Source organism: Panthera onca, chromosome B4 (genome assembly GCF_046562875.1).
Source record: "Panthera onca isolate mPanOnc1 chromosome B4, mPanOnc1 haplotype 2, whole genome shotgun sequence".
Taxonomy (NCBI): Eukaryota; Metazoa; Chordata; class Mammalia; order Carnivora; family Felidae; genus Panthera; species Panthera onca.
The window spans coordinates 120,749,126-120,772,329 of NC_138345.1; the positions used below are offsets into that span (position 1 = coordinate 120,749,126).

At 39.3% G+C, this 23,204-nt stretch overlaps 1 protein-coding gene across 3 annotated transcripts in view; it reads left to right on the forward strand.

Annotated features, from left to right (window-relative positions):
- The window catches only part of ANO4 (anoctamin 4), a 416,532-nt gene that overhangs the window by 6,523 nt on the left and 386,805 nt on the right, over positions 1-23,204 (forward strand). For all 3 annotated transcript variants that reach the window (XM_060656635.2, XM_060656636.2, XM_060656637.2), the window contains exons 2-3: positions 6,738-6,821; positions 14,539-14,790. In XM_060656635.2, coding sequence (XP_060512618.1) covers positions 6,738-6,821; positions 14,539-14,790 — 336 coding nt within the window. The remainder of the gene's footprint in view (positions 1-6,737; positions 6,822-14,538; positions 14,791-23,204) is intronic.

Genomic DNA, 23,204 nt, shown 5'->3' on the forward strand with positions numbered 1-23,204 from the left:
GGCAGACATTCATTGTGTCTTCTATGCATTAGGCAGAGCCAGACACTGTGGGCACAAGATGAATAAAGGATGGCCTTGCCCTCCAGAAGTTTGGGTCTAGCACAGGTCTTGTGGGGGATGCAGAGGCTGCTACTATGAGTATTTTTACAACTAGTACCTCCTAGTGCTGTTGCAAAAGTCACATGAAAGAGCAAATGCAAACATTTTATGAAAACCTAGAAAGCCCTATGGCAATTTAGTATACAGCACTATGATGTGTTGTTTTTATTGCAGTAATAAAGAAATCTGTTTTTATGGGAAACACTGTGTTGAGTGGAAACATACTTTCTATACTTGGATTGATTCATCAGCACCTTAGCAAGACCTCCCAAGACACCAGTTCCTACCTGGGACCAGACTGTCTACTCTATGTGGTGGGCACGCAACACTTTTCGAATGAATGAATTTCAGTCACAATATAAAGGAGGAAATTGAAGCCTAGGGAGATTGGGTGGTTATATGGCTGGGAGGAAAGAGTGGGTCCTGAATATTAACTTTTCTGTAAGCCTATAAAATATACAGCAAACATGGAATAAATCACAGCACTATTTCTGGGGAATAGATATATGGATATGTACACACACATATCATTTTATATATAATTTTTTTAACATTCATTTTTGAGAGACAGAGACAGAGCACGAGTAGGGGAGGGGCAGAAAAGAGGGAGACACATAGGCCAAAGCAGACTCCAGGCTCTTAGCTGTCAGCGCAGAGCGCAACGCTGGGCCCTAACTCATGAACTGTGAGATCATAACCTGAACTGAAGTCAGATGCCTAACTGACCGAGCCACCCAGGTGCCCCATCATTATATATTTTTAATAGTACGTTCTGTAGAACGCTTTATAAACAATTTAAAGTGATTTAAAAAAAAATCAGCTGCAGTAGGCAGCTGTAGCTCCTGCTACACAATGAATATGTATTTTGTAAATTAAATAGTATTTCCAGTGCACTAGCATGGATAGTTATTAATGGAATTGTATGGTGAGTTTGTTTTTGTAGATTAGTAGCTATGCATCATTTATCTGTTTGGTGAATTCTTGAGTTTCCTCTGTCCATGTGTATAAGCAGATTTATGATATGATCTTAAGGGTTTAGTGAAAACATTTTCTTTCCTTTTTGAAAAATTCCCTTCCTTTTTATTTATTTATTTTTTTGGAGAGAGGCTTTCCCAGACTTAGTGGATTCCAGGGGAGGGCTCTTCCTCAGTCTGGAGTCCCTCAACCAGCAACGCTGGCACCAGCTGGAAGTCTATTCAAAATGCATTTGTCAATTATATCTCAGTAAAACTTAAAACAAAAAAGGAAGAAAAGAAAGAAATGTAGACTTAAAGGCCCACCCCAGACCTATGAAATCAAGATCTTCATTTTTTTAAAGATCTTCATTTTAATAAGATGCCAAGTGATATGCAATATTAAATTGTCCTTATTTTTACTAAATTTTTGTTTGCTCCACCAATCAATTATTGTGTGTTAAAATCTCTCCTTATGATAGTGGAATTTGTCAGTTTCTCCCTGCAGCTATTAACTTTTGCTTCATATATTTTGAGGTAGTTTTATTTTGAGCACACAGATGTTATCTCTTCCTGAAGCATTGAACCTTGAACCTTTTATCATTATTTATTGACTCTGTATACTTAATGATGCTTTCTGCCTTAAAGCTTTTTTATCTAAAAATAACATAGCTACTCTGGCTTTATTTTGGTTAGTATTTGCTTGCTTTATTTTTTTCTTATATATATCTTTTACTTTTAACATGTCTGTGCCCTTATATTTTGGGCATTTCTTTTGTAAACAGCATTTGATTTTTTTTTTTTTTTTTAGAAATTCTTCTCACAATCTCTTAAATAGCAAATTTAGACCATTTACATGTATTGTGATTCAAATATATTTGAACTGAATTCTACCATTTTACTTTGTATTTTCTTTTTGTCTTATCTTTTATTCCTGTCCTTTATTCCAATTTGTTTCCTTTTTCTAAATTAATTAATTTTTTTTGTGTGTGCTAAATCCCCTCTCCCATTCTTCCCCACCATCTGTCTCTCCCTCCAACACAACAAACTGGTTTGGAAATATAGTCTATTTCTGTTGTTTTAATAATTGCTCTTCTAGTTTCACTTAAACCATACTTAACAAATTCTACACTTATTCATCATAGTTTTTTAAACTATGAATTTAATGTATTGACCTCTCCCCTGAATAGTTCTTTACTTTGAGCACCCAACTCCTGGCTCCTATACTATTATTATTCAGTATTTTAGTTTTATTCTTTGTTTTTAAATTTCCCAAATTAGGTATTATAATTATGATTTTATATTGAGAGTTTTGTTTAGGTTTGCATACATATTTCCTAGAATTCCACAGTCAGTGGAAAGATATAAATAGGCTCAGTGCTTTCTTTTTCCCCCTCTGGTTAAGATGAAAGTAAGATAGATTGCGTATTGAAATGGGTGAGGTTTTCTTTTTGTTGTAAGAGCATTCTGTTTATGAGTATAACCAAAATAATTTGAGATCAAAAAAGTGTGTTAATTTTGCTACACATTTCTGATAACAGAAGTACATAAGATGATGTCCACCTTGTTCCCTGGGGAACCTCAGTGCTTAGCACATCAGAGAAATGACTATCACAGATATAGCACCAGATACCAGAGGACTCTACCTAACCCAGCTTGCAATAATAATCTGTTCTCCTTCTGTCTTCACCTCTGCTCTCATATAAGACAAACATGGGTTTTAATTCCAGCTTTGTGACCTCTCAGAAGTGTGAGTTCTGCATGTTCTGTAATTTTGTGAACCTCTAGTTCCTGATCTGTATAGTGGCATAATCATACCTACCTAATAAGAGTTGTTTTGAAGCTTAAATGACCTAGGGATGTAAATGAAATAATCAATGTTTAGCATGGTGCCTGGTAAAGGTCAAGTGCTCAGTAACTAGTATTATCTGATTCTACCACTATCTCATTTTCTTAGATATTTTTTTTCAGAATTTGCATTCCTGGTTTGCCCTGTCATGATTTCTGCCCCTCTTTATTTCTTAAAAAAATTACTGTGAGTTATAGTATATGTACGGGGAAGGGGGAGGGAGAGAAATTTATAATTTAACAAATAATTATAAAATGAATACCATGTGACCACCACCTAAGTCAAGAAACAGAACATTTTCAGTACTGCAGAACCCACCCCTGCTGCCCATACTCTCTCCCAAATCTAAGTTGCTTCTTTTCCACCAAATGGAACCACCAAATGCTAATTAATTTGTTACTTTTCTTTTTTTTTAATGTTTTATTTATTTTTGAGAGAGAGAGAGACAGACAGAGTGTGAGCAGGGTAGGGGCAGAGACAGAGGGAGACATAGAATCCAAAGCAGGCTGCATGCAGGCTCTGAGCTGTCAGCACAGAGGCAAACATGGGGCTCAAACCCATGGACCATGAGATCGTGACCTGACCCTAAGTCAGAGCCTTAACCGACTGAGCCACCCAGGCGCCCCTCTACCATCCATGTTACTTATCTTTACCATCCACATATGCATCTGTAAACAATTTAGTTTTGTTGTTGACACTTCACCAATAGAATCACGAATTGTTTTTCGGTTGCTTCTTTCATTCAGCATTGTTTGTGAGATGGATCTATAATATTTTGTGTAGCTTTACTTCATTTATTTTCTTTGCTATATGGCATTCTATTTTATGGATATCCTCATTCTTTTGCAGTATAAAATAAACATTAGCTGACACTAATTGAACACTTTCTATGTGTTGCCTTATAGGGTAAGTGCTTTTATTATTTTCATCATACATATAAGGAAACAGAGCCTCATAGAGATGAAGTAATGTGCCCAAGGGTTGGAGCCAGGTGTCTAATTTAGATACTGACTCCAGAACCCTCAAGGTTTATTATTCTCATTCATAGTCTCAAGTTTTCCTACTAGTTAACCTGATTCTTTTCTCTAACTGCAGCTGGTTCCTAAGGGATTAAATGGATATTTAGCCCTCCAAAAAAATCTAGCTTTTTTGTTTTAATTCCTGTACAGGGTAACATCTTCCTTTCCACAGAGTCATCTTGTTCCAGAGATGGAAGAACAAGTATAAAGTATAAAGTATAAATCTTTATACTTTTGCCCTTTGAGTCTCTTCAAAATATTGCCACCAAATTGTGCCCTAGTTTTACCATTCAGCTTTTGTTCAAATTTCAGTTTGTTTTACCATTAAGTTTTATTTACAGCCTCTTTCCATGCATTCATTCCTTATTCAAGCATCCTGTTTCTTTGTTGATTACTAATTTCTAAGTATGCTTTTCTCCTTCATTTCTTTTCTCTTCTCCCCATGCATAGCTACTTCTGGGCTTGTGAATCTCTTTCTCTGTATATATTTATTTATATATCACCTTTGATGCCATTGACCTTATCCCTTGCAGGTCTCCTTCTTTCCAAAAATCATTTAAGGACAGATCATTAGTTAAGGGTTTATGAAGAATTAGGAATGACAACTTTAGAGTAGCTAGGTATATGTTAGGTCTGGATTTTGTTGATTCAGCTGATTCCACAAATATATACTGAATTATTTGCTAACTATGCATTTGTGTAGCCTATTTATTTTTATTAACCATATCACATCACCTCCCCAACCACCACTAAAAAAAAAGTGAGATAAGCATTATTGTCACAGTCAGGTAGAAACAGTCAACAGCTCAACCAAGTTATAAGAGCTTGTATGCAGAAGAACTGGGCCAACACTGGCCTGCGGATTCCCAGCCCAGTGTTCTTTTTGATCCCAGCCACCTCTAATGAAGTTATGCTAACAAGAAGGGGAAAATGGTCATTTTTTATTTTTTTAATTTCACGCATCCTTTTTTCTTTCTTGCAACCAATGAACATGTACTAAAGATTCACCTGATGACAGGCACAGCACTAAATTCTGGAAATTACAAATTGAATAAGGCATGGGTATGCTTTTGACAAGCCCATGGTTTAGGGTCCATGTCAACCAGTGCAGTCTTGCCTGCTCAGTGCTGTTGGGGGCGTGTCTGATGCTCAGGAAGCACCTTACAGAGTGGGGATGGTCTGGGGATGTTTCTTAGAGAATGAGTTGGCCACATGCACTTACTAAAATTATTTTTCCCCTGTTAAAATTAGTTTAAATTTTACCTCCCTTTTTGTGGACATACAGTGGCCTTTATGTGGCTTCTGAGGGCCACCACCATTTCTCTGCCCTCTGGCTCACCATTTGCTTTTTTAATATTCCCCAAGTGCTTTCAAACCCCAGGCATATAGGGACATCCCTGCAGAAGCCTCACATTTCCTTCTTTTCATCCATGTACCTGCTATTATTTCCTCCCAAGAGTGTTTACATATAAAGCTATCTTTTCTACCAATCCATATTGTGCTGTCACTAAAATCTGACTCTCAGAATGTTTCTATAAACCCTTCTCTTGGAGCACAACTGACTTATTCTTAATAATTACTTATTTCCCTCAGACCATTTGTAGATCAGAGTTTCAAAGTTTTCCTAGTATTACATACTAGGAAATATGTTATTACATAACATATTTAAATAGTTCTTTTAGGTCAGTTTTGTAACCATGATCATAATAACTCTTTGTCATAACCTGAAAAGTTTTATATTAGAAAATATATATTTATTTTGATATTTTAAAATCACTTATTTGTGCCCTGCTGTGTTTCATAAACAATTTGAAATGTTCTGATCTCGATGTGGGCTCCATTCTGCCTCATGCTGTCATGTGACCCTGGTGCCCAGAGTCTCAGCCTTTCCATCAGAGAATAGGGTTGGGCTGGGTGGGGGGTGATGACTGCCCTGTCCGACCTCATGCGTGAGGTGATGTGGATGAAAATGCTAAGATGCTATGTCAGTGGAGGCTTTGAGTTTCTTTGGCTCCTGTGCCTACAACATTTTCTGTTCACAATTGTGAGGAATTCAGTACAGCGTGTTGTACTTTTAGCTCTGAAGGGAGCTGCATCCACGTCTGTGGTATCCACTGGGACATCTCCCATGGCTCGGCCACCCTCACTGCTCATCAGGATTATTGCAGCGGCCTCAGAAAGGAGTCTCTTTGCCTCTCATCTTGCTTCTTCCAGTCTGTTCTCCACATGGCCTCAAAGTGACCTTTCTAAAGTGAAAATGGGATCCTGCTCTTTAGGCAAAATCCAAACTTGTTAACATGGTTTATAAGACCTGTCGTAGTCTAGCTGCTGTGCACCTTTCCTTCTCTTCCTGTGCTCAGCTGCTAACTCAGGAGGCTGTTTGTGGCCTCTGAGCCTCCAGACATAACGAAGCCTCTGCCTGGATCTTTTCCCTCAGTTCCTCCCTCTTTGGCTTAGTGAGGTGGTACTCATCTTTAGGTTTAATTTATATGTCACTTCCTCCCGGAAGCCTTCCCTGCTACCCTCTCTAGATCAAGTGTTCTCTTGACTGTCCTTGCACTTCAGCATCCTTTGTCACCCCCCTTACAATAATAGTGGCATCCAACTGAAATTGCCTGTGTGGGGCTGTCTGGATTGTTGGCTGAACGTTTCAAGTGCCTGGCACTGAGCACTAGGTAAGTACCAATGAATGAACTGATAAAGGAGTATGAGACTGCCCAGAACAGGGAGCTGGTTAATCTACCAACGGTCATATATTTACACTGTGTTCGTGGTGTCTATCAGGATGTAATCCACTGTCTCTTATTTTCTTAACAGACAGAGATGTGAGCAGTGGGAGTTATAACCTTTCCTCCGCAACGACAGGCAGCTACTACAGTTGTGTCAGCCAGATCACCATAGGTGAGCAATTGTGACATTTTGTTGTATAAAAATTATTATTGCCTGGAAAGGCCCAGGGTAGTATAATAGCAGGAGTCTGTGTTTCCAGAATCAGAGCAAATGCTTGCGGACTTTCTTGCTGGGGCACCCTCTTGTGGATTGTTAGTGCTTTTGCATGGATATTGCTGGAGGCAATATGGTTGGAAAAGCTAAAAAAAAAAAAATCCCCACGTTTTCCCAACGTTTCATCATTTACTTTAACTCTTTAATTTGTATATCACCTGATTATTATGTACTTGATATTAAAACTGACTTTTTAAGATTTATATTTATCTATTGCTGCTCTTGGCCTTCGACATACATTATTTTGCTTAATCAGGACTGTATGAGGAAGGTATTATTACTTTTCCATCTCACAGATGAGAAAATTCAATCTTTACCATCTAGCCAATAATTAATGTATCCATGGTTTCAATCCAGGTGTGTTTGACACTAAAAGTTCATTCTCTAAAACACTATATCATCGTTTCTCAAACCTTAGTAATGTGGACACCTATAAAAGCAAATAATGATTATGAACCTCTAAAATTGGTTTAAATTATTTTTATTATAATAATACTTAAGTATTTTCAAACATAAAACTAAGTATAAATACCTTATAGCCATACCAATGGTCATACAAATCAAATTGAATTTATAAATAAAGTTTAAAACACTGTAAAGCAAAAAATTACAAATCTATCACATTAATATTATAGACATCATTATTTTGCCAAAATGCAATCACTTCTTGTAATGCAATGTGGGACTGGCTGCAGCAGCATGGGATCTTTGAGTTGAGTACAACTTTACTGCTACGTATTTATGATAACTCTGCTCTGCCCCCACCTTTCTCTGTTCAACTCACTGTGAAATCTCTGCTAGTGCTGGTGAGGTTATTGGATCTTCATTTGGTATGGATGCACCTTGACATATCCATCTGTCTCCTTTTCTCATTGAGTGTACCAATTGGTGCCAACTTGATGGAAACACAAAAACAAATCTAGGCACTAAAATTAAGTGGTAGAACTTGGTCTGCAATATGCATCTATTAATTTTTAAGTGATTAAATTAGATTTTAAATGAAAAATAAAAGCAGTTAAAAAAATTCTTGTGGAGAGTTCATGGACCCTGGTGTGAAAACACCAAACAACCTACAGTGACATTCCTAAAGACATTTGTTGAGTAGTGGGAGGTTCAGAGCAGGAGGGTGACAAGATGAATGCATGGATGAAAGAAGGGATTTTGATGGTGAACAAGGTGGATTTCATGCCGGGCAGAGTATCTCACGTCATAATAGAGTAAGTAGCTGTGACTTTAATTTTGACTTGAGACAGTAATGAACTTGGCAGGTGCGATAAAGAGCAGGTCTGGAGGGAGAGGTGTGGGAGAACTGGCAGGACTAGACATTGACTGGATGAGGGAAAGACAGAAGTGCCCTGAGACTTTGATTCAGGGTGACAGGGAGTCTGAGCCATCTCTAGAAACATAGGAGTCAGGAAGAGGACTTGATGGCTACTGCTTGGATGTGGTGGGTTTGAGGTGCCTGTGAGACTCCCACCTCAGAATGACCCACAGGAAAGAATGGGCAGGAGATGAAGATATTGGCATTCTCTGCACAGAGGAGTCAGTAGAATTTTTCCAAGAGGATGAGATTATAAGAGTCAGTATATTGAATGAGTGGAGGGCCAGCTCCCAGTCTTTGAGGGAAGCATAGTTGATAGAAATAATGACAGAGGTAGGAAGACCAAGTGAGCATGGTTTTTGGAAAGCCTAGGGAATTTCTAGGAGAGGCTGAGGAGGGTTAGAATTCAGGGACTGCCCTGGGGACATCCCCGAGAGCCATGGCAATGGATGGTGGGAGGGAAGTCAGGTTGCAAAGTTTGGAATAAAGAGTGAAGAGCTATGAATAGAAACTTATCTTTTAAGACACTTGTCAATGAAAGTGGAGGGTAAATAGTGAGGACCACATGAGAGCTTTCTCCATGCCAAGTTCTCTTCTAGGTACTTTTTCTGTATTTACTCATTTAATCCTCACAAAAATCTTACGAGTTAGATGCTGTTATTTTCCCCATTTTTCAGATGAGGAAACTAAATTCTAGAGAAGTTAAAAAGTTCCTGGAAGATGCATGGGTAGTAACAGCTGGGATTTGAACCCAGGTAATCTAGCTCCCATTAGATGACACTCTTGTTATTTGCCATGGGCCCAGTGCCCTTTCCCGGTCTTTTTGGGTTCCCAGACCCAAGTTCAGTGTGTGTGTGGGTACCCTCCCCCCACCTCCATAGTACAAAGCGATTTTTAGACACCAGCCCAGTGTCTGAGATTTCAATTCAATTCTTACACAAAAAGTCACCTTCATTAGTAACAAGACATCCTTGTCACTAAATTTTATGGCTCTGAAGCATTTTCAGGTACTGTGTGTGGATGAAGACCAAATATATCTGGAAAATATATTTTGGCCATCTCAATGACCAAGTATATATTTATTATAAGTCATCATATTGCACCTAGTCTAGTCAGCTTCGGCCACTATGTCAGCATGTTATGGGTTGAATTATGTCCCCTGAAAAGACATGTTGGAGTCCTAACTTCTGAATGTGATCTTATTGGAAATAGGGTCTTTGCAGATACAATCAAGTTGAGACGAAGTTATTCTCCATTAGGGTGGGCTTCTAATCCAGTAGAACTGGTGTCCTTGTAAGTAGAGGAGAAGAGACACAGAGACACACAGGGAGAACATTATGTTATGATGGAGGCAGAGATTAGAGGGATTTTTCTGCAAGTCAAGGAACACCAAGGATTGCCAGCACCATCAGAAGCTAAGAGAAAGGCATGGAACAGATTCTCCCCTAGATACTTCAGAGAGAGCACAGCCCTGTCAACATCTTGATTTCAGACTTCTAGCCTCCAAAGCTATGAGAACAAATTTCTGTTTTCTTTTAAGCCATCCTGTTTGTGGTACTTCCTTAGCAGCCCTAGGAAACTAAGATAGCAAGTCTTACTGCCCTAGGGAGTCGCTTCTGAAGGGGAGGTGGGTATGACACTTAGTTTTCTCAGAAGGTGATGGGGTAACTGAAAGGCTCTTAAATGTTGCTTCAGTTCCCTGACTCAAAGTGGCTGAAACCATAAGGAAATTTATTTCACATAACAGGATGACCAGAGGCAGGCCTGCCGTTAGTACCAGATGATTAAGCTATTCAGTGATGTTGTGAAAGACTTTCTCCCCTTTGCTTTCGTGGGAGAATTTATCTTAGTGTGGCAGCCATCTGGCCACCACAGTTCCAGGAATTGCATTCAGACACAACAGTGATCAGAGGGAGAGGAGCTTTGGTGCCTTCCTCAGGCTTTGACTTGAGGAACTGCGACTTCCCCCTGAAGCCCTCAGAGACTGCTCCTATCTCGTTGAGCAGTATTGGGTCACATGACCACCCTTGAACCAGTCATTATTCAGAGGAGACGAGCATCTCTTTAGATGAATCAGAGTTCACGCAGAGGAAAGAGGAGGATGTCAGCTTGCCCTGAGTGCCATGTCTGGGTAGGGGTACCCCCAGTTGCCAAAGTGGGACTCTGTTGGGAGGAAGGAGGGGGATGGATTCTACACAGGCATCAGGCAGTGTTCACTTCCCACAGTCTGTCCAGTACAAAATGCTTTTTGCACTTTGCAATATTTATAGTAAAGGCAGAAAATAATTAACAACCATAGATTCCAAAGTACTCGAGGGAGGACAGATCTCTGGATCATCCAGAGATGTTCTTTTTTTTAAAGCTCTTTTTATTCTCTTTCATTTCCTGCACTGCAGTCCTTCTCCTACAGAATACTCCATTTAAGAAAATAGCATACTCGTGGAGTCCCTGTTAATAGTTCCTTGTAGGAACCTATGTCCTGCCAAAAGAAAAATTCCCAAACAAACAAAATAACAACAAAAACAACTAAGAAACAGGAAAAGACTCCTTCTGAAATCCTTCTATTTATCCATGAGACTCTTGGATAATTCCTTATATTCTGGTAGTGAACTCCCGGAGAGATTAAATTGAGAGATTTAAGAACTTCATAGTTAATTGACATTTTTTCCTCAAAACAGTTTATAATTTTTGAGTGTTCCTTACATGTCTCTCTTCACAATTTGAGGTGATGTGTTGACATAAAACTCCAAGGGAACTGAGACCTTTGCTCCTACCCCACTGTCCACCAAGGGATAGGATAATGGGTGAGGGAGAATGGGTTGGCTACCAATGTGGACATTTTCTATTACTTGCCTCTTAGACATTTGGGTGCCAGCTGTTCCCCTGGATGGTTCCTTATCCTCTCAAAATACTTTGACCTTATTGCGAATTTAGGCTGATCCATTTATACTCCATTATAATCATGCGGAAATGATCATAGCTAATTTGTATCAATAGCATGAATTAAAATATTTGCTAATGAACTCCATTTCTGGAGTAAATGATGTGGTGATTTTCTAAACTAAAAAGAAGAAAAGGCTTGTTAGCTATGTGAATGATGCCTTTTCAAAATTAAGTGTATACTATTAGTCAGCTATCATTTTATAAAAGAAATGGTAAAATCTGAAGTTGAGGAGAGTGCAGAGATCCTTGGGACTTTTAAACATAACATTTCTGCACTGTGCTCTATTCTGTATAACGACTCCGGAGGAGCTTAGAAATGTGGAAAGAGAAGAGGGATTTAAGCAAAGTTTCTGAATGAAGGATCAAGGCAAGGAAAAACATGGTCCTGTTATTATTCTGGTAAAAGGATTCTCTGGTGTAAATAGAAGGTGATACGTCTTCTAGTCTTTAATAAAAACATAATGGAACATCAAGTTAAATGGAGACTTCTGGAATTGCATTTTATGGCCCAGTAGTAGGAGCTGTGGGAGAGTACTGATCACACAATAAACAAATTTGCATTAGAGGTTTAGTCAACAAACATGGTCAGGGCAGTTCTGGGGTCACCAGCATTCAGTTTAGTCTTATGCGACTCTGGCTCCATTGCAGTTCCAAGAGCCCTCACTCAAGAGAGATGCTCACCTTCATCACAACATTCCATGTAGTGGAACTCACCTTGTAGGAAGGTGACTTACCAAGAAGAGTCTGAACAATCCAGTAGGAGAGTTCTCAGGTTTGTCACCATTTCCCTTTCCTTGAGTATTCTGGTCCATTAGGATTTGTCTGTGAAACATTGTTCAGAAAAGAATAAATCACCTAAGAGTGATTTCTAGGGGAACGGGTCCCATTTCAGGCCCAGAATCCCTCTTGCTACCTGCTCTATTAGTCAGACGGGACGGCTTAGTGGTCGTGAGTCTTACTTATCCTCAGTGAGCCTGGGCTTGAATCTTGACTGTTAACTTCTGTGGAGCAATAGCTCAGACCTTGGGGAAGTAATAATGTCGTTTGGCCTCAGTTTTCTTATCTGTCAAATGGGAATATTAGCATCTGCCTGACATGGTTATTGTGAGGTTTAAATGAGGTGGTGCTGGTAGATCCCTTAGCACAATGCCACTAAGTATTAGACAGTATTGTAATTTTTAGCAGATTTATTATTTTATGACAGTGAAGCCGGTTGTTTATTCTTAGGTCTCACCCATGACTTCTACATGGGTAACTACCATGTTGAGTCTGGTCCCATTTCCCCTGATCCTTATGTTCATTTTTTTCCCAGCTACCTGCCAGACATCTCCATATAGATATTTCCACTAAGGCTCAAACTCCTCATTTCTAAAAACACGCTCAATCTTCCTGATCCCTTGCAAGGCTGGTCTTCCTGATTGCCACAGTTAGGCTGAGGAAATGCACCATTCTATTTGCAGTGAGTCTTCTTTGACATCTTGCGAGTGAGAGACAGAGCTCCCTGGTGGCCCCAAACCCCTTTCTTTTGTCAATGTCATGTATTTCTCTGGACTTGTTTTCCTTTCTTGCAGCCAACACTTCAATGTGGCCCCTTAATAATGCTCCCCTAGCCTCTGTCTCTCAGCTTTTTGCATCTTCTTCTTGCTGTTGACATCTAGGAACTCAGTGAACAGTGGGTATCTACTGAGTGCCAGCTCTGAGCCTCGCCTTGTGCTAGGTACTGATGGGAGACAAAGGAGGGAAAGAGTGAAATAGATGTTGGGAGGAGTTTCAAAGATGACTAAGACACCCTCTAACCTTGAGGGAAGCTCAGTTCATGAGGGAGCCACACATAGAAAGAAAAAAACAGTTTTTATTAAATGTAGGCAGGGACTGTTTGACATATGCCTGTGTTTAGGTGGTCTCCAGCACAGTTTGGGCAGGCCGCCCCAGGCACCCTCATCCAGGCTTCGGAATCTACACAGGTGTCCTTCACATTACCTCTTTTGGGCTTTCTTGATTCCTCCACCTGCCCTGCCCAATTTGGACTTTCTCTTCCAACACCTCGGTCCCCAGACACCAATACTCTTTAGTGAGCCTTCCTTCACAAATGGTTAAGAAAGCTTGGAGATGTCAGAGGAGGCCTCCTTGAAGAGATAACCACTGGAGCAAGAAGGGACAGATTCTGGCTGCTTTCTCTGCCATTAGTTTGATTATGGAAATGCTCACTTCACAAACTCTCAGGGATGTTTTGCTTGCCAAAATATTTAGTTTTCTTACATTGGCATTTAAGACTCACACTGTCCTGTATCAACCTACCTTTCTAGGTTTTTTTTTTCTGGATTATACTTATATTCCTAAATTCTGTATCTATGTTGCAAATGTAAAGTCCTGCAGAAGTCAGGTGTGTAAGACAAATGAATGAAGCAGCCTGGGGGTAAGATATTAGGGAGTGGTGGGGACTGTGGCAGATGGGAATCCCCTTACTCTGGCTGAAGAGGACAGCTGCTCTAGCTGACATTTGCCGTGTGGGGATGTGGTCTTCTCTTAAGGAGATGATCAAGAGAATTTTTCAAGATAAGCCAGAAAGCTGGATTTCTCTTGAGAACTCTCTAGCCTTTTATTGTTGTCACTTTTAATTTGAGTTTCGCTTCAAATTAGGAAAAGTGTGGTTAAATAAAACATATCTGCAGAACAGATCTGTCCCTCTATTTCCTCTGGCCGCTAGGTTGCCACCATTGCCTATAAGGCCAAGTTCATACCACCTTCTCCGTGACCTAGTCTCTCCACTCAGAGGAGCTTTCTCCCGTGAGACTGCGGTGACATTTCTGTCCTGCTTTAAACTATTTCTTTCATCTTACTTTGTACTGTAGTTAGTTGTGGTTTGGGGGAAAGAACATAGATTTTGGAGTCAAGACAGATCTGGGCTTAAATTCTGCCTCTGGCATTTTCTGGCTACTTGACCTAGGGCAAGGTGAGATCCAGTTTCCTCATCTGTGAAAGTGAAATAGTAACAGTCTCCTAGTACTGTTGCTGTGAGGATAGAATCACTTATGCAAAGTACTGTATCTAGCACATGGTAGGCTTTCAGTTATTTTTCTTTATGAACACACGACTTATCTTCTTTATTGGACTCTTAGCTCCTTAAGGGCAAAGGCTGGACAACCGCACATAGCATGTGCTTACTAAACGTATATTGAGCAGTGAATGATCTGGTAAATGTAATGATTCCTGCCTGTTTATTAGTAACATGCATCTTTATTTCAAGTGGTATTCAATTTGACTCACAGCTAAGACTTTTGGGGAATACAAAAACAAATATGGTATGAGGCTTTGCTTGCTGTTTCTAACCGAGGGTATGTGTCTCGCCAGGTTATGATGTTGCTGGGCCTGTTGCAATTGGGCTCACCCACTGGAAAAATCCATACGCACAAGGCAGACCCACCCTCCCATCAGATCTGCCTCTCTTCATCTCCAAAGATGCGGGCATCCCTGTGTATCACCGATCCCTCACCCGCAAGACTGAGCTGCCTACACCTTTGTCTTGCCCAGCCTCACTGTCCATCACTCCAGTGCCTTCTTACAGCAGCAGCAGCCAGGAAACCCTGAGTCAAGACACGACAGGTAACAGTGTTGGCTCCCTGTTGGAGATTCAGGACTCAGTGTATTTAAAGGTTCCTTCACACATTTGCCTGTTGAACAAATTACATCTGCATTTCTGCTTGTGTGATGCTGTAGATTCCAACAATTCCCCCATGTTCACTGGCCTTTCATAGCGTCGCTGTGCCAGAAGGAAGGTTAGACATATTTAGAAATATTTGATCTATGTGTTAGTTCTGTTTGGTAAAATGTCATCTGGAAATCAACTCTGAATCAGAATTCCAAGTTTTGTCTTACGAATATTTGTTTAATTTCTTGAATCCTCTGCTTAGTGACAGGGCATCTTTCTTGGATTAATGTATTCAGAAGAGTTATCAATCAGTCATTTTTGAACACCTTAGTTACTACCAATTCATGTGGCTTTACCAAATTGGTCTATGTCGGGGGTCTGCGAACCACTACCAATGGGCCAGATCTGAGATGCCACCTGTACAGCTCAAGAACTGGGAATAGTGTTTACTTTTTAAAGATTATTGGTGTCATTGTTCAGTCATTAAGTCTAACTTAGTTATAGCTGTTATAACAATACCTCAGACCAGGTAGTTTATAAACGACAGAAATTATTTTATTTTATTTTTATTTTGAGAGAGAGTGAGCATGTGAGTAGGGCAGAGGGGCAGAGGGAGAGAGACTGAGAGAAAGAGAGAGAGAGAGAGAGAGAGAGAAAGAGAGATTCCCAAGCAGGCTCCACACTCAGACACAGGACTCAATCTTATAACCATTAGATCATGACCTGAGCTGAAATCAAGAGTCAGACACTTAACTGACTGAGCTACCCAGGTGCCCCTATAAACAAGAGAAATTTATTTCTCACAGTTGTGGAGGGTGGAGGTTTGAGATCAGGGTGCCAACATGGTCAGATATGGGCCCTTTGTCGGGTCTCAGACTTCTTACAGTTTTCTCATATGGTGGAAGGGGTGGAGGATCTCTGTGGGGTCTCTTTTATAAGAACACTAAATCCATTCCTGAGGGCTCCACCCTCATGACTTAAGCATCTCCCAAAGACCCCATCTCCTAATACCATCACATCGGGTATTAGGATCTCAACATATGAATTTGGTGGTTGGTGTGTGTGTGTGTGTGTGTGTGTGTGTGTGTGTGTGTGTGTTGGAAAAAAAATTAAAAGAATAGTAGTATTTTGAGACATGTGAAAGTTACATGAAATTCAAATTTCATTGTTCATATATAAAGTTTTATTGGGACATAGCTGTACTCATTCGTTTATGTATTGTCTCTGGCTGCTTTCGTGTGACAATGGCAGAACTGACGTAATTGTGACAGAGACTGTATGGCCTGCAAAACCTGAAATATTTACTGTCTGGCCCTTTGCAGAAAATGTTTGCCAGTTGCTGATCTACGTGATCTTTGGGAGTCATGACTTAAACAATAAAGGCAGGAAAAATGCTCACAACATATTGCCTTAAAATTTATCACTTGAAATGAGTTACAGAAAATTTTATGCAAGGATAACCAGTTGTTTTTATTTCTAAAGTCTAAGTTGGAAGTTTAAATCATGAAAAATCTATCATGCCACATTTTTCTTCTATAGATATAGCACTTAGAAGTAATGGTTTAGTTGGACAAATCCAGTGTGTAATTCCTGTTCTGGAAATAAGTCTTTTGAACCTTAACATTCATTCACAAGGACACTGAACAGTTCACAGATGCTGCCACCTAGAGGTGAGATGCTGATGTTGCAGAAGTTCCAGATTATCAAAAGCAATCTCTGAAAGCAGTAAATGTGGACTTCACTAAATGTGAAGGATCACCGTTGAACTTCTTAAAAATGAGGATTCCTGGGCCCCTCCATGGGATGCCGTGTCCATGGCACAAAGTGGGCTTCAGCCGTCTGCGCTGGGCAGGCTGCTCTCTTCTGAGATTTTGGTTTCTGAGGTTCCTATATATACCTTGGGGGACACCCTCCAAAGTGTCTTTGGTTAAGTGGATTGATGGTATTACAGAGCATTGAATAATATTTGCATTCCATTAGCTCTGCCATGGCAAAGCAAACTATCTTTCCAGTTGTCCTGATTGAGGGTCAATTTGAGAGTAGAAAAATCATGATCTGGGCTGAACTTTGAAATCTCTAGGGTTTTGATATTATCATGAATGAAAACTGACTCTGCTTGCTTTTAAAATTTAATAAAATCTGAAGTTAAGAAATGAAGTGTTGTTGCCTTTGGCCGGGGTAGCTGCAGGCTTCTGGCATTTCTTGGCAAAGAGGAGTGTAAAATGGCAGCTGCCACATTAACATTTTATCACGTTTCTCTGTGAGTTGACTTTTTTCTTTCCACAGAGCACCATACTCAGAAGCAATCCAATTTCTAGAAGAGGTTTCTATTTTTACCTTGCAGATTTTCAAAAACAAATTAAAAGCGCATAGTTTTCTTCCTTCCTGGGAACTTTCCATTAGCAATAAAATACTGAGTTTTTCCAAGCAACTGTTTATTATTTTTATTTGTATACTTATAAAGTTAGCCTGAGCATTTAAAGATATATTAAACAAGCATGTAGTATTTTATTATAGAAAATTGTAGATGCTGGGACCTCCTGTAAGTCTGTTATGATTATATGTGGGTTAACTATTATATTTATTTGCTTTTTTACAGAAATTTATTGATTTTAATGTGTATTTTCAGTGTGAAAGCACCCAGTTTCCTTTCTCCTTCCTTCCTGTTTTTTTTCAAAAATAAGGTTGATATTATTACTTATCTATACCTTAGTTTTTGCTTCTCTTACTAGTTTGAAGAGATCTCTGGGGTGAGGTAAACAGTTCAGCTATACCAGAATTTCCTGAAGATTCCACATTTTGCCAGACCTCTCTTCACACTTGTAAGATACCTTTCTTCTGTGCAAACGGCAGGTCTGATGTGGAGGAGCTCACAAATTTTAGTCACAAAATCACTCTATACTTGTTTATTGATTGTTGTTTTCTTATGTTTAAGAATTTCACCAGACTTCTTTATTTATTAATTAAAAAAAAACTATTCTTTTTTTAAAGTTTATTTATTTTGAGAGACAAAGTGCGAGTGGGGGAGGAGCAGAGAGAGACAGAGAGAGAATCCCAAGCTGGCTCCACACTGCTAGTGCAGGGCTTGAACCTGTGAACCATGAGATCATGACCTAACCCGAAGTCAGATGCTTAACCAACTGAGCCAGCCAGGCACCCCTTCACCAAACATATTTAAAAATAACGTTTCCATTTATAAACCTCACCATTCTACAGTTCTAGAAACAACTAAAAAAACCCAGAATTCTCATTTTATTGAGCTGTTCTTACTCTTGCCACCACACTATGCTATCATCCTTTCCCTTCATTTGCATGGCTAACTTGCACATTAGGTTCTCTTGATTTGACTACACTTAACCTTACCTGCCACCTTGCACAGTGAACAACCTGCGAAACTCTGCATGGTGGCCCTGGACATGGCACTCCTTCCTCATGGTAGAGGATGTTTTACTCAGTAAATAAATTGTAGCAGGTTCAGTTGGAAAAACAGTCTCTATTGTCTGGCTGGCTTTAACCATTCATCCTTCTATCCATACATCCCTCTGATCCCACTCTGTTCTGTGTACTATGATAAGTCCTCGGAATAGAAAACTGAATAGGGCATCACTCCTAGGGAGCTCAAAGTCTATAGGACGAAGTATATAAGTAAATCAAGTATTTTAATTCAGTGTAGTAAGTGCTAAGATAGAAAATTTCACATTAGGTGATCACATACACATTTTTGTTATTGAATTATTTTATTAATATACTATTAAGGTACAAATAATAGAGTATTAAAATATGCTATTCCAAAAAAATGTAACATTAAAATATATTAGTAAAAATACATTGAGTACAAAAGATGTTATTAAATTATTTCCTCAATTAAAAGAAGATCAATTGGGGAGAACCATAGGAGGAAAGTCTGGAAACTGGTTCTGTCTCAGATATTCAATGTAGGTTTGATACCCGTTTTTGATGATCAAGCTTTACAATTTTCTTTATCACCAGCACATGACTTACATTTTTGGTCATTCCCTGGCATCAGCTGACTCGCAGTCACTTTCTCCCATTGTATTCACATCCTAGCTGCGTGCTCATGACTCCAAAGTGCCATTGCCATGTCTGATTTCCCTGCCAGGCTTTAAAGATGTATTTACAACTGCCTTCCAGAGCTTTCAGCCTGGATATATCCCAGACATCTAAAAACTACACGCTACAAAAGGAACTTTCTTCTGATAGCTCTCTGAATTGAATTTCTTACTCTGTTTAATGGTGTCACAGTCTGTCCAGACTCCCAAGCCAAAAAGTCAGTGTCCTCATGCTCAACACTGTGTTGGCTATCGGCCTTTGCAGCCAGCTGGCTAACACATTCATTATGTTTACCTTAGATATATCCCTAACCTAGAACATCCTCATCATCCCTATTAATACTATCTCAGCTCAAACTCTCCTCATCTCTACCTAGACTAGTACAGCAGTCTTATACCAGCCTCCCTACATCTTAATTCTTCCATGTCCACAAGGTTCACTTTTCCAAATTTATCTGTCTCTCTTTCTGTCTTCCTGTCTTCCTCCCTCCCTCTATTACTACCCTCCCCTGCCACCCATGAAAACCTCTGTTGCCTCCCCATTGGCAACAGAATAAAGTCTAAACGCTTCATATATGGTACTTGAGGGCCTTCCTAACTGGCTTTAACTGACCCCCTAACATGTCACCACTGTCTTCAGATGTATCCACACAGTAGTTATACATAATTCTTTACTGTTCCATTAAGATCCTGATTTTGCACATGCTGTGCCATCTGAGTGGATACCCTTCCTTACACTCTCCTAGAATTTTTTTTCTTCAAACCTACCTAAGAGGTGACTTCCTCTGTGAGTTCTTTTCCTTTTCCCCTAAGCATATTTAATTATTCTTTCCATTTCCATTGGCAATTCCTATTGACATCTTGAATTCTGCTCTTGTTAGACTGCAAAATAGTTTTCTTTTCATGTATGGCTGGCCAACTATATGTAAAGTTCTTGAATTGAGAATTAGTGTCTTAATTATGTATTTGTTTGGTCAGTGTAGAGCCTGAAATGTAGTTAGTATATTTTCTATGACCATTTAAACTGCAGATTAGACAGTTGAAGAGAGAATTAGGCCTAGAAGATAGAGCTGAAGCAATTACCCCCAAGTGCAGGATAAAGAGATAGGAGGTAGGAAAAACAAGAAAGGGGAGGTTGAAATATAGAAGACAGAATGAGAAAGTCCAATATAAAATTAATAGAAATCCTGTTTTGGATTAAGAGAATAGAAAGAATGGAGAGAGATAGAATATTAAAAAAAAATGAGAATTTTCCAGAATTGATGAGAGACACAAATCTTTTGATTCAAGAAACACAATGAGTGCCAAGCAGAATAAGTGAAACTAAATCCACATATTATAAACATATCATGGTGAGTCAGCAAAACACAAAGAGAAAAATATTAGAATTCTAAGGGAAAAAAACAGATTTCCTGCAAATGAGAAATAAACTGAGGATAAACTTTCCAATAATAATGATAACGGCCAGAAGACAGTGGATTGGTATCTTAAAAGTGCTGAAGGAAATAACAGTTCAGAATTCTAAGTCCAGTTAAGTGATTATTGAAGAAGGAGGTCAGCATAAGAACATTTTTGGGAAAAGATTAGGAAAGTGTACCCAGTGCACACCTACTGAAATAATGACTGAAAAGTCTATTTTGGAAAAGAAGGAAACAACCTAGAAGAAAGGACTAAGATGAAAGAAATAAGGGGAAAATGCATATATACACATATACATACATATATATGTATATATATGTATGTGTGTGTATATATATATATATATACATATACATACATATATATAATATATATATGTATGTGTATGTATATATATATATTATATATATATATATATATATATATATATATATATATATATATTTGTGTTTTTGTAATTCCAAAAGATACCTCTAGAACCTCTTGAATAGTTTTTAACCAAAAATGATTTTACCTCATGGTGGACATTTGGCAATTTTAGGAGATATTTTTGGTTGACACAAGAGGGCAGGAGGTATGGCAGACATCCAGTGGGTAGAGGCCAGGAATGCTGCTAAGCATCCTGCAGTGCATGTGACATGGTCCCGAACTCATTGTTTCATGTTCACCACTAATTCTTAATGCTACTTTCCTCCTTGGAGTTTCTCTTCCTGTGTGTTACACCTTGTCCTAGCAGTGGGCCCTGCCTTTGTGGCATTTCCAGGGCTCTGTTCTCTCTGCTCTCTCTGGGCCTATCCTTGATAAAGTATGCCTTTGGCATTTTTGATTTTCCCTTTTCCATATTTCTTTGTGTCTTTTAACTATTCCTAAATCTTATCTCATGCCAAACCTAGACCTTTTCTCTTTTTGTTCCTTTATATCAGTTTTTCACCCTTGGCATTATCGACATTTTAGAGTTGAGTAATTCTTTGCTGTGGGGCTGTCCTGTGCACTGTAGATGTTTAGCAGCATCGCTGGCCTCTACTCAAAATGGCTGCTAGTTGTGATAACCAAAAATATCTCCAAACGTTGCCAAATGTCCCAGGATGGAGGGTGCAAAATTGCCCCCAGTTAAGAACCACTGATTTACACCAATTAATCTGGTCCTGTTCTCTGGAGTTCTGCTTAGTAGGAGTATTCTGATAACCTAATTGTTGAGAATGTGTTTGTAGGCTATAATGACTTTTAGCTTATATTTAACAAGAGCCTTTTGCGAACTGTATCCTAGTCAGAAGCATGGGGGGGATTTCCTTCCAAAGAGGGAGATTTACCCCCAAGTTTAAGGTGACACCTTTGTACTTGCCTACTGGCTCCCAGTTTGCAGTCCTCTGAGATTATGTCATAAATCAGAACTTTTCCATTTTTGTCCAAGACCATTGGTAATCTCCCTTCACACACGGGAATAAGCAAGAACTCATTCCTTGTGTGTTGTGGCCTTCTTCTTCCCCTCTTATGTTATGCCACTTTCCCCCTAGTGGTCTCCTGGTAGAGTTGGGTCTTAGAAAGAGATTCTTAATGAATTCCAAACACTCCTTATGGATTTTAAATATGTTCCTCATTTGTGAAAGGAAAGGAAGATGTGAAATGACTATTTTCTGTTTCAGATTGGTGATCATTTCCCAAGAGTCTTGCTTTTACCTGTGTACCTATAATCTAAGCACAGCACTATGTCTTGCTATAGGATGGAAGGTGTTCTCTTGCCTTTCCCAGTGACCTCGTGAGGCTTACCAGTGCTTCTGTATGTGTGAGCTCTGAAAACTTGAGATATGACAAACTATGGTGATGCCAAGGATTTGCCTGAAGATATAGAGTACTTTAGAAGAGCTCTCTATTTAATGGCATGAATTTAATTTCTTTCAACAAATTGTGACCAGATACATTCAGAATTGATGCTGAAGGAAACAGGGGAGTTCTAAATTTCAGAGGTAAGGTGCCACAAAAAGTGACCCTGCAACTTGAGCTACTGGTATGACCATGAGAGTAATCTGACCCAGCTGGGACATCAGTGGTCTCCCTTTTAGAGATGCCCAGAAATGCTCACTGGCCTGCCCCTGCTTGCATACTGTGTGCCCAGTCAGTCTAAAGCCAAAATGTCTGCTTGAGTGTTAGCCCAGCTCAATTCATGGTACAGAGTAATGGGAGGACATCTACAAAAAACAGGACAATATAGATTAGACACCAGTTTCTAAGCTATTATATTTTGAAAAGGTGAAGGAGGTCAACAGAAAGGAAAGAACAAAAGAAGGAAAGAAAGAGGATTTCTCGTGCACAACATAGAGTTGGGTCTTATGTTTTTATCCATTCTGACAATCTGTCTTTTAAGTGATATATTAGACCATTCACATTTAAAATGATTATTGATATAGTTGGATTAATATCTACCAGTTTATAGCTGCTTTCTAGTCATTGCATTTGTTCATTGTTTCTTTTTTCTCCCTTTTTCTGCCATCTCTGGCTTTAATTGAATATCTTATATGATTTTTTTTTATTTTAGAGAGAGAGAGCGAGAGAGCATGCAAGTGGGGGAGAGTAGCAGAGGGAGAGAGACAGAATCTTAAGCAGGCTCAAGGCCCAGCACAGAGCCCAGCACAGATGTGGGGCTCGATTCCATGACTCTGGAATGATGATTTGAGCTGAAATCAAGAAACGGATACTCATCTGACTGACTGAGCCACCAGGCTCCCCACCATATGAATCTTTTTTAGTGGAATGGGAACCTACCTGCTTCTCTCTCTGCCTTAACAGTCTTTCCTTTTAAACTGTCCCTGAAGAAGTGTTTTAACTTTAATCTTAAGCTATGGAAAAAATTTCCTGGTAAGGTTTATATGAAATGTGGGTCT